At 42.5% G+C, this 15,390-nt stretch overlaps 1 protein-coding gene and 1 long non-coding RNA gene across 4 annotated transcripts in view; both read left to right on the top strand.

Annotated features, from left to right (window-relative positions):
• LOC126985872 (sestrin-2-like) overlaps window positions 1-9,867 on the top strand; it is a 60,858-nt gene extending 50,991 nt beyond the window's left edge. For all 3 annotated transcript variants that reach the window (XM_050841358.1, XM_050841357.1, XM_050841359.1), the window contains 7 exons: window positions 220-402; window positions 846-995; window positions 4,373-4,503; window positions 5,206-5,371; window positions 7,097-7,287; window positions 7,953-8,100; window positions 8,820-9,867. In XM_050841358.1, coding sequence (XP_050697315.1) covers window positions 220-402; window positions 846-995; window positions 4,373-4,503; window positions 5,206-5,371; window positions 7,097-7,287; window positions 7,953-8,100; window positions 8,820-8,906 — 1,056 coding nt within the window. In that variant the 3' untranslated portion in view covers window positions 8,907-9,867. The remainder of the gene's footprint in view (window positions 1-219; window positions 403-845; window positions 996-4,372; window positions 4,504-5,205; window positions 5,372-7,096; window positions 7,288-7,952; window positions 8,101-8,819) is intronic.
• Window positions 9,868-10,800: 933 nt separating this feature from the next.
• LOC126985875 (uncharacterized) lies at window positions 10,801-14,545 on the top strand. Its single transcript, XR_007739105.1, has 2 exons — window positions 10,801-11,900; window positions 11,931-14,545. It is a non-coding gene; the product is annotated as an uncharacterized LOC126985875 (long non-coding RNA).
• Window positions 14,546-15,390: the final 845 nt, after the last annotated feature.

A 15,390-nucleotide genomic window follows, 5' to 3' on the forward strand; every position in this document is an offset into this window, starting at 1 on the left:
CCCTGACATGTATGACAGATGTGTCTATATAGTGTGCTTATCTGACATGTATGACAGATGTGTCTATATAGTGTGTTTATCTGACATGTATGACAGATGTGTCTATATAGTGTGTTTATCTGACTTGTATGGCAGATGTGTCTATATAGTATGTTTATCTGACTTTCCAGCACCTCCTCCCCCACATCCCACACTCACCCCCCCATTCCTTCCCCCCAGGCCGCATGTCGCCACGAGTGCACGTACCTGGTGGAGGAGCAGCGCGCGGCCTTCCTGGAGGTGGGCGGCCCCCCGGAGTGGCTGGAGGGGCTGCAGCACGCGCCCAAGAAGCTGCGGGATCTGCACACCTCGAACCTACTGCTGGCACACCGACCCTGGATGTTCGACAGCCAGCACGTGCAGGTGTGTGTGAGTGTGTGTGCCCTTCCCTTTCATTCATTTCACACACCCTTCCTTCCCTTCTCTCTCCCCCTTACCTCCCTTCTATAAAAATATCTTTCCTCCTCTTCTTTTTCTCCTTTTCTCTCTTCTCTTCCCCTATCTCTTCCTCCCTTACATACCAGCCCGTCCATTCCTCTATACCCTCTTCTCTTCCTCTCTTTTCCCTCTTCCACAAACCTCTTCTTTCCTCCCTCTTCCTCTTCCCTTACCTCTTCTTACATACACACATCCCTCCTTTCCTTTCTCTCTCTTTCATTTTTTCTCTCTTCCTATCTTTTCTCTTCCATGCACTCTTCCTTCTTCTATTCCTCTCCTTTTTCTCTTCCACACTTCTCTCCCTTTCCCCCTTCCCCTTCTCTCCTTCCCCTCTTCACAGCCTCACCCTCTGTCTCCTCTCTCTACAGAAGCTCCTCAAGAACAGCTGGTCAGTGAGTGAGTTGACCCATGCCGTCTGCATCATGGCCCAGTTCCACGCCCTCGCCTCCTTCATCATTGGGACAGGCGTGGAGGCAGCTTCCGGGGACATCACGCCCTTACCCTCACTCTATGTACAGGTAAGGGGGTTATAAGGGTTGTACAGGTGCTTGGGAGGGTCGTGTGTTGAAGAGAGAGAAGGGAGATACTGGAAAGGTTAAGTTTGTGTTTAAGAGAGAAAAGGGAGACACAGGAAAGGTTAGGTTTGTGTGGAAGAGAGAAAAGAAGAAAGGAGAGATGTGCATGTAAGGGAGGAAAGGGAAAGAAGAGAGGAAGAGAGTAAAGGAAGGGTGTGTGCGTAAGGGAGAAAAGGGGAAAGAGAGAAGGAGGGAAGGAAGGGTGTGGGAGAATGTGAGTGGAAAAGAAAGGAAGAGAGGATCAAATATTACTTTTATTTAGAACGCAATGCAAATGAAAGAGTGAAGATGCTGGTTACCTCTCTCATTAGGAAGTTGGACAACATAGAAATTGACTTTGGTAGGATTGAGTTCTGTTTCATCTCACACTAATCAGGATTGTACATTACTCTTAGTTAGAACAGACTGTGAGTGAAAGAATGATGACACTGGTTAACTCTCTCATTTGGAAGTTGGACACCATAGGGATTAACTTAAGTAAGAGTGAGCACCGTTTTATCTCACCCTAATCAGGACATTACTCTTAGTTAGGACACACTGAGAAAGGTGAAAGAGTGAAGATATTTGATAACTCTCTCATTAGCAAGTTGGACGGCATATGGATTAACTAGCGTAGGACTGAGTACTGTTTCATCATTACCCTTAGTTAGGACATTGAGAGAGATGAAAGAGTGAAGCTACTGTTAAACTCTCTCATCAGGAAGGTGGACAGCATAGGGATTGACTTAGGTAGGATGTAACACTGTTCAAAGTCACACTAAGGAGTCTGCAAGAGGCCAGTGGTCCTCTACAAGGCAGGCTCTATAAAACTAACCTCACTATCACTATTTTGAATATGCCTATCGTATTGGCACTCACCACATGACTGCAAAGCCTGTTCCACTCATCCACCACTCATAATAATTTTTTTTTGTCTGTGTTGGTTGAATCTGAATTTATCCAACTTAAAACCTATTGCTACATGTCCCTCCCAGTCCTCTTACCATCAGAATTCTATTAATATCACTCTCATCAAAGCCCTTCATCCATTTATAAACTTCTATCAATTCTCCTTGTGCCCCTTGCCTTTCTGGAGAATACAAATTTAAATGTTCAAGTCTTCCTTCAAATACTAAGTTCAGCTCATGAATCATACATCACTCTTAGCTCGAACACACTGAGAGAGGTTAGGCGATGAATTCTTGAGTGCTTCTATAAAAACTGTTGTGTTGCTGGGAGTTTTACAAGGCTCTTAAAACACTGGTATTTAGGTAGAGAGGAAGAGGAACACAGTGAGAGGTGAGGTTGTTGATAGCTTTAGTACAGGTAAGAAATGTTAGAAGGGAAGAAGGGAAGAAAATTTAAAATTAGGAGGAGAAGAAAGAAGAACACTTGTATATTGAGGTAGAGAGGAAGAGGAACACAGTGAGAGGTGAGGTTGTTGATAGCTTTAGTACAGGTAAGAAATGTTAAAAGGGAAGAAGGGAAGAAAATTTTAATGTTAGGAGGAGAAGAAAGAAGAAATGTTAGGTACGAGCAATCAATCTTGAGCCGTGTCCTCTGATGTAAAAAAAAAAAAAAAAAAATAATAATAATAATAATAATAATAATATATAAATAAATAAATAAATAAATATCAGTCCATATCCTGTTCTTTATCATCACTATTTTCAACCTTTCTCTGTTCTCACTTTTCACCAACTGGGTAATTTCCTATCGTGTGTGAAGGTTTATTAATATTGAGGGCAAAGTTCAGCGTTTTTGTCAAGCATTGTTCTTTGTGTGTGCTGATAAGACTGCTGAGTGTGTGTGTGTGTGTGTGTGTGTGTGTGTAAAGGTCACATATTTCCTGTATACATGTTTGGCATTACACATTTGGCTACTACTACTACTACTACTACTACTACTACTACTACTACTACTACTACTACTACTACTACTACTACTATTACTACTACTACTACTATTACTACCAACACCAACACCTTCCTCTGCTACTACTACTACTACTACTACTACTACTGTTACTGCTACTACTGCTACTACTTCTACTACTACTACTACTACTACTACTACTACTTTAAAAAATCTCTGCCTTCACTTCCTTATTGATGTTTTCAGGTAGATAACAGCAGAGAGCGAAAGTAAAATCTTATCTCTTATCAATGAGAGAGAGAGAGAGAGAGAGAGAGAGAGAGAGAGAGAGAGATGAAGTAGTTTTAAGCCACTCGGCGGCGGCTGAAAAATCCCTGCTTGGTGGCACCGGTCGGGGATTGAACTCGCGTCGTCCCAAACGTGGCGCCGTCACGCTATCCACTCATCCACCGCCTCCCCTTTAGTGAATATTAAGTTGAAGGCAGTGGTAATCGAGCTTGTTTTCAAAGAGTCAGTCATGTTGCACTGGACCACTGCAGGCGGGAGTTTATTCCTTTCTCGCTCTGCAACGTTGGTGAAGAAAAATTTGGTGCAGTTGAGTTTATTTGTTTACAGGGATTTTTTTTTGTCATTATTTCATGTTTGTTAAGTGTCATTCCTTCATCTGTATTTCCTCCTGCCCGACTTGACCTATTTCAAGAGGAGCGTATCAGGACACCTCTCCTCCCAAAATTGCCCTCTCTTTCGGCCACTGCTCTCAACTCTTTTTTATAGGAGCAGTGAGTAGTGGGCTTTTTTTTCATTATTGTTTCCCTTTTTTGCCCTTGAGCGGTTTCCTCTGCTATAAAAAGAAAATTATAAAGAGGAAGCACAACCACTACCATCACATCACCAACATGAACACTAACCCTTCCCTTCCTGTCCTTTAACAATAACAACAATAACAGTAATACTCCACCACCACCAAGAACATGACATCACCTCCACTGACACTCCCCTTCCTTTTCCTTCCTTCCTTTTCATTAACAACAACAGCTATAATAATAATAATAATAATAATAATAATAAAAGTAATAATGCACCACCAAGAATCTCCATAACACTAACATCAACACCACCACCACTAATCTACCACCACCACCACCACCACCACTAATCTACCACCACCTCTACCACCACCACCACCACCACTGTTAATAAATACTAACACCACGTTTAAAAAATCTATCATATAACAACACTACCATCACTAACCCTCCCATCATCTGCAGGGGTGGCAACACTGACAACACTAACACTACTCTAACACTAACCATACCCCCCTCCCCATCCTCTGCAGGGGTGCCAACACTTATAACCTTAATACAACTCTAACACTACTCTAGCACCATCCTAACACTAACGTAATACCCTAACACCATCCTAACACTGCTCTAACACCATCACTAACCCTCCATCCTCCGCAGGGGTGCCAGTCCGGGTCGCCCAACAGTCAGGAACTCAGCGAGGGCGGCGTGGACATCCTGCTGGAGCGCATGAGGACACTGTCGGTGGCGCAGCAGGACAACTGTGTGTCCGAGGAGAAGACCAGGAAGAGGTGTGTGTGTGTGTGTGTGTGTGTGTGTGTGTGTGTGTGTGTGTGTGTGTGTGTGTGTGTGTGTGTGACTTTGAAATATGGCTCTGCATGCACTCAACTCCAGTATTTTCACAAAGCCCTCTGAGCCTTGAGAGCCTTCCACCTATGCTGCTTTTTCCCCGAGGCTCAAATTATGTCCCCAGTATCTTTATGAAACAACCTCCCAGACTTAAATGTACCTTTATGAAGTAATGAACCTGTATCTCTATGTATCTTTATGCACCTCTATTATGTGTCTGTGTACTTTTATTTAGTAAGCAACCACCCTTGTACCTTTATGAAGCAAGCCTTTCTGTACCATTACGAAGCAAGTCCCTTTACTTTTATGCACCTTTATGAACCAAGCAGCCTAGTATATATCTTTACTTACCTTTATGAAACAACCCACCAGGCCAGTACTTTTATGACATGAGGAACCTCTGTCTTTATGTGTCTTTATGGAATGAGGAACCACCCCAGTATATTTTTATGAAGCGAGCACCTTTACCTCTATGCACCATTATTAAACAAACAACCTGTATCTGTATGCACCTTTATGAAGCAAGTAACCCCCCTAGTATACTTTTATGATGGCCTCCCAGCCTTAAGAGCCACCCCCTCACCTCCCTCACAGGCTCCAACAGCCCACTAAACAGCCTCTCTTCTCCTCTGTTCCCTCCCCAGTTTTGAGAAGCTCCGCAAGCAGACAGCCACCATCTCCACCCCCGACGTGGAATGTCCCACCACGGGTGGCGGCCGCTACTCACACCTCTCACCAGACACAGACTTCATGTACACAGACTTCAGCAAACGCGGCGAGAAGACGGCCGTGCCCACCATCAAGTCACAGGTGAGGGGGGAGGAGGGGGTGTAAGAAGACTACTATTACTACAACGTATTTATACTGTATTTATACTGCCTTCCTTCATTTGTATTTCATTCTTTTTATGACTTGAATGCTTTCAGTAGTGAATGATCTAAGACACACCTCTCAAATCTAAATTGACCACCTGTTTTAGAACTACTCATGTCCTCCTCTTTACTTCAAGATTTTGTCATCTCTCATCTCCCCTCAAGTGTTGCAAGGTTTAGTTTCTATAATCTCTCTTCCTGTGATGGCTCCTGAAGACTTGGCAATGATCTTGTTGCTACTCTTTGCATCCTCCTTGACTTCCCTCACTATTTCTTAGATGGTAACAAAACTATTGCTGTGTATTCCAGACCAGATCATACCTTGGACACAGTTTTATTTCAACATTCATGTGTCCACGTAACAATACCTGTAGTGTTTAGTATTGGTCTGAATGTTCTTCCTGTGTGTGTGTGTGTGTGTGTGTGTGTGTGTGTGTGTGTGTGTGTGTGTGTGTGTGTGTGTGTGTGTGTGTGTGTGTGTGTGCCCCCAAGACCCTGTGATCCTGGCACCAGATAAGACAAACAGACAGACAGACAAGAGAGAAAAGCCTAAACAATGCTTATCTTTCTTAAGGAGGAGAGAGGGGGAAGAGATAGCAGGAGGAGGAGGAGGAGGAGGAGGGAGAGATAGGAGGGGAGAGACTATGTTCATCCCAGCAAACATGGAGATAATGGAGAGAAGAGATAAGGAGAGAGAGAGAGAGAGAGAGAGAGAGAGAGAGAGAGAGAGAGAGAGAGAGAGAGAGAGAGAGAGAGAGAGAGAGAGAGAGAGAGAGAGAGAGAGAGAGAGAGAGAGAGTTTTCAAATGTATGTTTTGAATAGCATTTAATTCATTTTATTTCTATTTGTTATTTATATGTGTTGTTTTTTGCTTTTTCTTCTTCCTTCCTTTGTTCCATTTGTCCTTTCTTCTTAGCTTTCTTATGTGTTATTCCTTCCTCCCTCCTATCCACTGTTTTCATATTAATCCAACCCCACTAAACCTCTCTTTCTCTTTCTCTCTTTTCACTGTACTCCCTCTAACACACACTCTGTCTCTCTTTCTTTCCAGTATTACTTTGAACACTCTCTCTCTCTCTTTCTCTCTCCTCCTTTCCTCAGAATTCTCCCCTGCAACACTGTCTGTCTCTTTTCTTTCCCTGTATACTTGTAACACACTCTACCTTCTTCAGTTCTTCTAACACACTCTCCGTCTCTCTCTTTCCTTCCAGTATTTCTTTGAACACTCTTTCTCTCTCCTCCTTTCCTCAGAATTCTCCCCTGCAACACTGTCTGTCTCCTTTCTTTCCCTGTATACTTGTAACACTCTTATCTTCTTCAGTTCTTCTTCTACCACACTCTTCCTCCACTCTGCATCGGATTCCCTCTCTTCCTTTTCTTCTTCAGTACTTCCCTTCACACTCTCTATGTCTGTTTCTTTTCTTTCACTGTATACTTGTAACACTCTCTGTCTTCTTCAGTTCTTCTTCTACCACACTCTTCCTCCACTCTGCATCTGATTCCTTCTCTTCCTTTTCTTATTCAGCACTTTCCTTCACACACTCTCCTTCATCCTCCACTGTACATTCACTAACACTCTCCCTCCCTTCCTCTTTCGTTCCTACACTTCTCCATAACATTCTTCCTTTCCATTACTCCCTTAACGTATCCTCCCTTCTCCCAGGACTGTTCATGGGAGGAGCACGGGTTCTCGCTGGTCAGTGAGCTCTACAACAATGTGGCGGACCTCCTTGACGACAAGTTCAAGACGGCGTACAGCCTCACCTATTTCACCTGCGGCCACGAGACCCACGTGGACACCTTCCCCTTCAGGCGCGGCGTGTGGAACTACCTGCACTGCCTCTACGGGATAAGGTGAGGGGGCAGCACCGTTGCCAGATTATCGTACTCAGAGCATAGTATTTACCGGTTTTTGACGCCTAACTATTGCCAAGAAACATCAGGATCTAACTCTTTTAACGATAACTATAAATGAGTTTTGCTATTGGAGCCCAGAAGACAGTTTTGGGGTAGGAAGTCGGGAAATATGAGCGGCTGAGTACGACAATCTGGCAGTGTTGGGGGGGAGGGAGAGGGGGAGAGGGAGAAGAGGTGCAAAACGGGTAAAATAGAGATGCTGTTTAAGGTTCGGGGATTGTGGGAAGGGCAGGGAGAAAGGGAGAGGAGAGAACAGGGTAAAAGAGGCTGAAAAGGGCAGGGAGGTAGAGGTAGAGGGAGAATGGGTAAGAGAGGTTTTAGTAAGGGGGGCCTTTAAGAACCATGATCCCCGCAGCTACCGGGTTAAGATTGAAGGAAGAGCAGAGAGAGTGAAATATGGAGGGAAAGGGGGTGAGAAAACAAGAGAGGAAGAGGAGGTAAAAAAGGAGAGATTCTATTTTAAGTCTCTCAGAGGAGCAGGGAGAGAGGGACAATGGGAGAGGGAGAAGAGATGGAAAAGAGAAGTGGGGAAAAGAATCTATCATACTTACCAAATAGGAACAAAGGAAGACCAAAACCAACCAATCTCTCCCTCCCTGCAGACACGACGACTACGACTACAGCCAGATCAACCAGCTGCTGGAGAGGAACCTGAAGATGTTCCTCAAGACGGTTGCCTGCTACCCCGAGAGGCTGAGCTGCACCGACCCAAACCTGGCTATCATGAAGGGCTTCCAGCAGAGCGAGAAGGTGAGTGTGTGTGTGTGGGTAGTAGTAGTAGTAGTAGTAGTAAAGTCAATGGTATTAGTGGTAGTAGTGATTATAGTAAGGGTTAGTGCTTGAGGAGGAGAAGGAGAAGGGTAAGAGAATGGGAAGTAGGAGGAGGAAGAGGAGAGGAAGAAGAGGAGTAGGAAAAGGTGCAAAAGTGCTAGAATCATTAATAATAGTAGGAGTAGAAAGAACAGAAGGTGGGAGGCAGTGGCTGAGTGGTCAGCATGTGGGCACAGTGTCCTGTTGGACCCAGGTTTGCGTCCTGTCCACTGCTACAAGCTGACAATGTTCAGTCATCGCCAAGTGGCCCAAGACTACCCACATGCTGTCCTGATGACCACCTATCAACCTGGACCTGGATAATCTCTCTAAAGAGGAGCAAATGGAGCTCTGGAGGGCAGAATGAGTCTGGCAAGAATGGCACCACTATAAAACATTTGCCTGCGCCACAATGGACTGGGGCCGATCAGCAGGGCCCACCAAGAAAATTTACCGGCGCTATAGGCTCTATGAATAAAAAAAAAAAAAAAAAGAGAGGAAGAGAAGAAGGAAGAACAATATTAGCAAAAACTACAAGAAGTGGAAAGAGAAGGAGAAAGAGGAGGAAGATAAATTCCTTCCTATATCGACCCCAAACTAGAACATTACACCAAAATAAACTAACAACACCAATACTGACATCGCTGTATTATTTCCAGATCCACGTGATGATCTTGGTGCTGGAGGCCAGGCTACAGGCAGAGCTGCTCCACGCCCTGAGAGCCCTGGGACACTGCCTCATGTAGCCGCCAGACACAGGGGCAAGGCAGGAGGGAAGGAGAAAAGAAGTCTGCCGTGTGAGGTGTGAGCTGGGAGGTGCTTTCGTACTGCTCTTGTATTGTTTTTGTATATCTCTGGGCCCCCTCCAAGTGTGTGTGTGTGTGTGTGTGTGTGTGTGTGTGTGTGTGTGTGTGTGCTTTGGGGGCTTATCACTCACTTTCTGAGATTATATTTGTGTGTGTGTGTGTGTGTGTGTGTGTGTGTGTGTGTGTGTGTGTGTGTGTGTGGAAGAGAGTTCAGGGAAAGTCTTCTAATCTGATATCTCGGTCTTCTTTCCTGCATTTTATTTGCCAATTTTAATTTATATTTTTTTCAATGTCCAGACGATTTATTTTATTATATATTTTTTTCTCCGTCGCCAACTCCTCGACTGACTAACTCCATCGCTGCCCCGACATCTCGAGTCTTGGCTCAAAATACGAACACGCACACTTGTCTTATGTATGTATGTATATATGTGTGTGTGTATGAATGTATGTATGTGTGTTTTAGAAAAATACATATTCTTGACACCTTTCCCTTTTGATTGTGTGTGTGTGTGTGTGTGTGTGTGTGTGTGTGTGTGTGTGTGTGTGTGTTTGAGACACTTCACTTTAAACATTCATTAGTTTTTCTGTTTTCAGTTGATAATTTCTCAGTCGTCACAACATTATAGATTACCAATGCCGAGGGACAGTCTGAGTGGTCTTTGCGGCAACACTCGGCTTTGTTTCAGCATAAATACTTTACTTCAAACTCACTTGTGACTTGTCTTACTCTGTATCTGTGTTTTTCTTTTTCTTCTCTTTCTGTTCACGTCACTTTTCATCTGGTCTGAAGTGTGCCAAATGTTGCCTGTATTAAGTATTATATCTGCTGTGTGTTCTATTTCGTTTTGCCAAAAATATGTATTGTGTGTGTGTGTGTGTGTGTGTGTGTGTGTGTATGTGAGCAAGAAAGAACGTTCACAATTTGGAACACGCTCACACTTTCAGCTGAAGGATGTGTGTTTAGTCTTGTGCTGTTTGCCGGCTGATTCCTGCTTGACGGTTGACGGCTCTGTGTGTTTGTGTTTAAACAAGGCAAGACACATCCATTCATGCCTCCCAGAGTATAGGCATAAAATTTAGGCTCATACACTTACCCACATGCACACTAACATTTGATTATATTTTACTGCTTTCAAGGATTTAGACAGTTGGGATTTTCAGATCGGCAATGGATTTTGGATTAACCCGGTAGCAGCGAGGCTCATGTTTCTTAATGGTCCCTCTAAGCGAGAAAAATGAGAAAAAATCATCTCTCACACAAACCACTTCATAATATATATCAAAGGATTTGTGATCAGTTTATGCATTGACTATTTTGGGGGGTTTATATCATTGCATAAATTTGGCCCGTCGCTGCTACACGGTAAAGCCACAAATTTGGCCTGTTGCTGCTACACGGTAAAGCCACAAATTTGGCCTGTTGCTGCTACACGGTAAAGCCACAAATTTGGCCCGTCGCTGCTACACGGTAAAGCCACAAATTTGGCCTGTTGCTGCTACTAGGTTAACAGGTTTCTATTGTGCAAGACTGCTTATAATCTTGTACAATAATAACCTGTTAATCCCAAATCCACTGCTCCTAAATTCCACTGGTCTGAATTCTTGAAAGCTGGAAAATATAGTTACATGTTAGTCAGTGTGTGTGTGTGTGTGTGTGTGGACATGTACGGAGATTGGGCTGCCATGCAATAGTCTGAGAAACCTGTTGATCTGAGCAGACACATGCTGGATGCTGTACAGATAGTTGTCTTTTACAGTATTGTGTCTTGGTTGAGCTTATTGCTGTCACTAGAAAGATGAGGCTGTTAAGTGTCTGTGTGTGTGTAGGGATGTCGAGATGTTGCTTCAGGCAATATAGGAAGCTCTAGAAAAGGAGTTCATTGGTGTTACTAGTAAGACTTCAGGCTTGTACGGTGAATATGTGGACAGTGTGGTTTGTTGCTGGTAAGATCTTGAATACTTTAGTGCCAACAAGTTAGTAGAGAGTGCAAGTTGTGGTCAGTTGTGCCACATCTCAGGGTTGTTAGTTTTGGAAGAGTCCAGATCAACATAATATTTTGATGGAGAATGATTTATGACGTGGGACAATTTCTGGGTCAGCAAGATAGTGGTTTGTGGCTGGTTGGAAAATCAATAGTTAAATACCGGCAAGTTGTGATCAGGAACACTCAGGGTTGTTAGTTTTGGAAGAGTCCAGATCAACATAATATTTTGATGGAGAACGATTTATGATGTGGGACAATTTCTGGGTCGGCAAGTTAGTGGTTTGTGGCTGGTTGGAAAATCAATAGTTAAATACCAGCAAGTTGTGATCAGGAGCACTCAGGGTTGTTAGTTAGATCAACATTATATTTTGATGGAGAACGATTTATGATGTGGGACAATTTCTGGGTCAGCAATTTAGTGGTTTGTGGCTGGTTGGAAAATCAATAGTTAAATACCAGCAAGTTGTGATCAGGAGCACTCAGGGTTGTTAGTTTTGAGAGAGTCCAGACGTGATATTTTGATGAAGGATGGTTTGTGATGTGGCCGAATTCATAGCAAGTTCATGTTTTGTAGCTGGTAAGAACTTCACTACTTTAATGCCAACAAGTTAGTAGAGAGTGCAAATTGTGGTCAAAAGTGCCAGCCTTAATACTTTGCTGGAGAACAAACAGTTTGTGATGTGGACGAATTCATAGCAAGTTTGTGGTTTGTAGATGGTGAGAACTTGAATACTTTAATGCCAGGAAATTAGTAGAGAGTTGGGAAGGAGTTAGTCCCTCATATATCAACAAGAAGGGTGTGAGAGGAGCTTGTCAAGGGATTAGAGGATGGAGTTGGTCTCTGAAATATGAACAGGAAGGGTGTGTAGACTGAGTTTGTTAAGGGAAGAGGAGGAGTCATTTATAACCAGGAAGAGAGAGTGTGTGTGTGTGTGTGTGTGTGTGTGTGTGTGTGTGTGTGTGTGTGTGTGTGTAGGAGGTGTTGGTTTGGCCATTCGTTCACACAGACAAAACATTTATATTTTCCTATGTCTGCTATTGTTAGTCGTCAGGGTCTTTGTTATTGCTCACGTTACATGTTATATACTGGTTCAGGGACGAGGCTGGGACACAACACGGGCTGCAGGGCGTCAGGCATTCTAGCGTTTACGAAAAGACGCCAAGAAGTTTAAAGGTCATAAAATACTTCACCCCAAATTTTGTTACTGTGGTGGTATTTGGTGGTTTGGTACATGGTTTGGAAGCTTACTAACCAAACTGTGTAACTGGACCCTTCACAACAACCATGATCACCACTGACCCACAAAACATCTGCACTATTATTTTTGTGTTGGTTGGTCACTTGCTGCTGACCCCAACATGTATTTTCTGTGTCAAGGCTTTCACACAGAGTCTTAAATGTCATACAAGTTCCTCATTAGACTCTCCGTTTAGTGTGTTTGTTTTTAAGGCTTTCCCCATTATGCACCCTCAAGCTGACTCCACCCTAGGCACAGTTGTTGCTCCTGTGCGCCCCAACCTGTTGTAGCCTCAGCCAAGTCACTTTTTTTACGGCGACGAGCGACAGGCTCATTGCGTGTTTCCTTGTTGCTCGCTGCCTCGGAATGTTGACACTTGTATACTACTAAGGCCCTTGTACCTGCCGTGTGTGTGTTAGTGTGTGTGAATGTGCAATGTATATGTGTGTGTGTGTGTGTTAGCCAGATAAGTTTAGAGTTTTTTATTATTCTTGTATACTACTCATGTTTATACACACTAAACATACTATTTATAAGCATTACCTGTTTTCGTTTTGTGTAGTAGAGATAGTAACGCCAATAATAGTATACGGTTTGTTGAGGGAAGTGCAGCCGTATGGGGGGAGAAAGATAAAGAGAGAGAGAGAGAGAGAGAGGCTTAACATAAGTAACAAAGAAATTATATATTACGGAGAGTTAAAAGTTCGCTGTATTGAGATGTGTGCATGTGTGTGTATGTGTGTGTGTGTGTGTTTTAACTATAGAGGAAAGGAAGATATGTAAATGAAAATATGGGAAGAGATGGAGGAGATGAGGAGGAAGAGGAGGAGATGAAGAAAAATGTGTGTGTGTGTGTGTGTGTGTGTGTGTGAGAGAGAGAGAGAATGGACAACCTCTGCAGCATTTTTCTACCTGTCGAAATGTATTGATCAAAGTATATAGTAACTGTGAATGAGGTGCGTCAGCCATGGCCTCCCCACTCGCATGTATAAAGCTTACGAAACAACAGAACACAAGCATAATTCACCCCATCAGTCACACACCCTGTACACACACACACACACACACGACGTTACGCTAATAGTTATTTAATATTTCGAGTACACGGGCGGCAGTGATGTTGTTGTGTGTTTCTTGCGACGTCATCACACATGCGTTACGTTTCCCCAAATTCGCCGTGTCCTGCCGTATATTTTATGATGATGTTGATGAGGTTAGTTAGCAACGAGGATATTATTACTAGTGTTTACGGTTGATGCTGGTGGTGTTGATGATCCTCGACGTTGTTGATGTTACAAGAGAGAATCGGAGCGACGACGAAAAGGGTGTTAGATATTATTATTATTATCATTATTATCATTATTATTATTACTACCATTTTAACTATTCTTCTGAGTGTGCATTAATAGTTTTACATTCATTATTATTATTATTATTATTGCTATTACTAGTGTGTATTCATCGTATAACATTCATCACATTTTCTAATTGTATTATGTCTGATGTCATTTTTATTATTATTATTATTACATGTGTTTTTATTGATATTTTAGCGCTGTACAATATTTATTAGGTTCGTATTTGCTCAAACTAGTTGGGTCGTAAACAAAAATATTAACTCGTTCACTCCACATTGTCTTTCATTTTGTGTTTTGTGTTGGCCGAAGTGTATTTTTTTTCTCTCATGCAGCTTTCTCTCTCTCTCCTCTCTCTCCTCTCTCTCTCAGTATTATCGTCATCACAAGCAGCTCTCTTTTCATCACACACATCAACTTTTCTTTAGTACACCATTCATTTATAAACATTTTCTTTTTATTTCCGCGACTAATTATTTGTTTTGCTCAGTGGACTGCGTGTGTTCGTCTTATCCGTTGTATATTATTTTTCTTCTGCGTCGTGCATTGCGTTGGTCGGCCGGTCCGCTGATATGGAGGGTAGTCTGGAGGCATTATTTCTTGTTGTTTTGGAGGAGGGAAGGAAGGAAGGAAGGGAGTTGGTGAAGGAGAGTAGGGAGGGGGAAAAGGATGGAGAGGGAGAGAAAGAATGAAAAAAGGGGAGAGTCAGGGATAGTAGGAAAGGAGAGAGGAAAGTAGGGAAGGAAGGGAGGAAAGAGCAAAGAAAAAGGAAGGTAGGAAGAGTGAGGAAATAATGAGTAAGGGAAAGTAGGAAGGAAATGAAGGCAGGAAGGAAGGAAGAAAGAAAGGAAATGGTTAGGAAAGAAGAAGTTATGATGAGTAAGAAGGAAGACAGGCAGGCAGGAAGGACTTTTAGAAGAATCAATGGAGAAGGGCGAGTGGCAAGTGATGTGTTGCTATCAGGGAAACAGAAAAATGAGCTTGTTGTCAATAGGAAGGGTGGAAATAAGGGAGACAGGGAGGAAGGGAGAGTAGAATATGTTGTTTAGATTGGTAAAGAGCTAACCAACCTGAGGCAGTGATTTGTATATTTAACAGAAGGAAAGTTATAATGGTTGCAAGGAACGGAAAATATGCCAATTGTAGGGAGGAAAGTATATAGTGAGAGCAAAGATTATCAGAATTCACACTCAAGAAATTGTAAAACCTAATAAAATGTTGAACAATAGTAAAATATGAATTAAATACTGGCAAGAAAAATAAGAAAAGCAGAAAAATAACAAAAATTAAATACTAATAAAGATAAACCCAGAAAACAACAAAGAAAACTAAAAAAAATCGCTAAAGAACAACGCTATGGAAAGGGAAACAAAAAGTCGCCATAATAGGTAGTTTAAGAGCTCCTAAGACAGATGTATTTAAACTGAATGTATTAAAATTGTATTAAAGTGCTTTAGGCGGGTTTTTGGGTCTTTCAAAGCTGCTGCAAGATAAACACAACCCTCCTCATGCACAGGTTCAAGTGTTTCGTCGAGGCTGTCTACCTATAGAGTGTGTGTGCGTTTGCGTGTAAGTGTGTGTGTGTGCTGTATTATATCAGTGTCCGTGTTAGTATTTTTTATTATGCAAGGCTGTAAAGAATCTATATTGTGTATTTTGTTTATATGCAACACAATGCTAGTGGCAAAACTGCATTGATTGTTGCCAGAACATTTTTATTTGTCATTTTTATAAGAAGGAACATTTCTAGCTGGTTTGTTTATTTACTTTATACAAGAAAGCAATATTATGCAAAGCTGTAAAGAATTTTAGACACAACACAACGCTAATGGCAAAACAGCAC

The sequence above is a fragment of the Eriocheir sinensis genome, chromosome 60 (assembly GCF_024679095.1).
Source record: "Eriocheir sinensis breed Jianghai 21 chromosome 60, ASM2467909v1, whole genome shotgun sequence".
NCBI classification, from domain to species: domain Eukaryota; kingdom Metazoa; phylum Arthropoda; class Malacostraca; order Decapoda; family Varunidae; genus Eriocheir; species Eriocheir sinensis.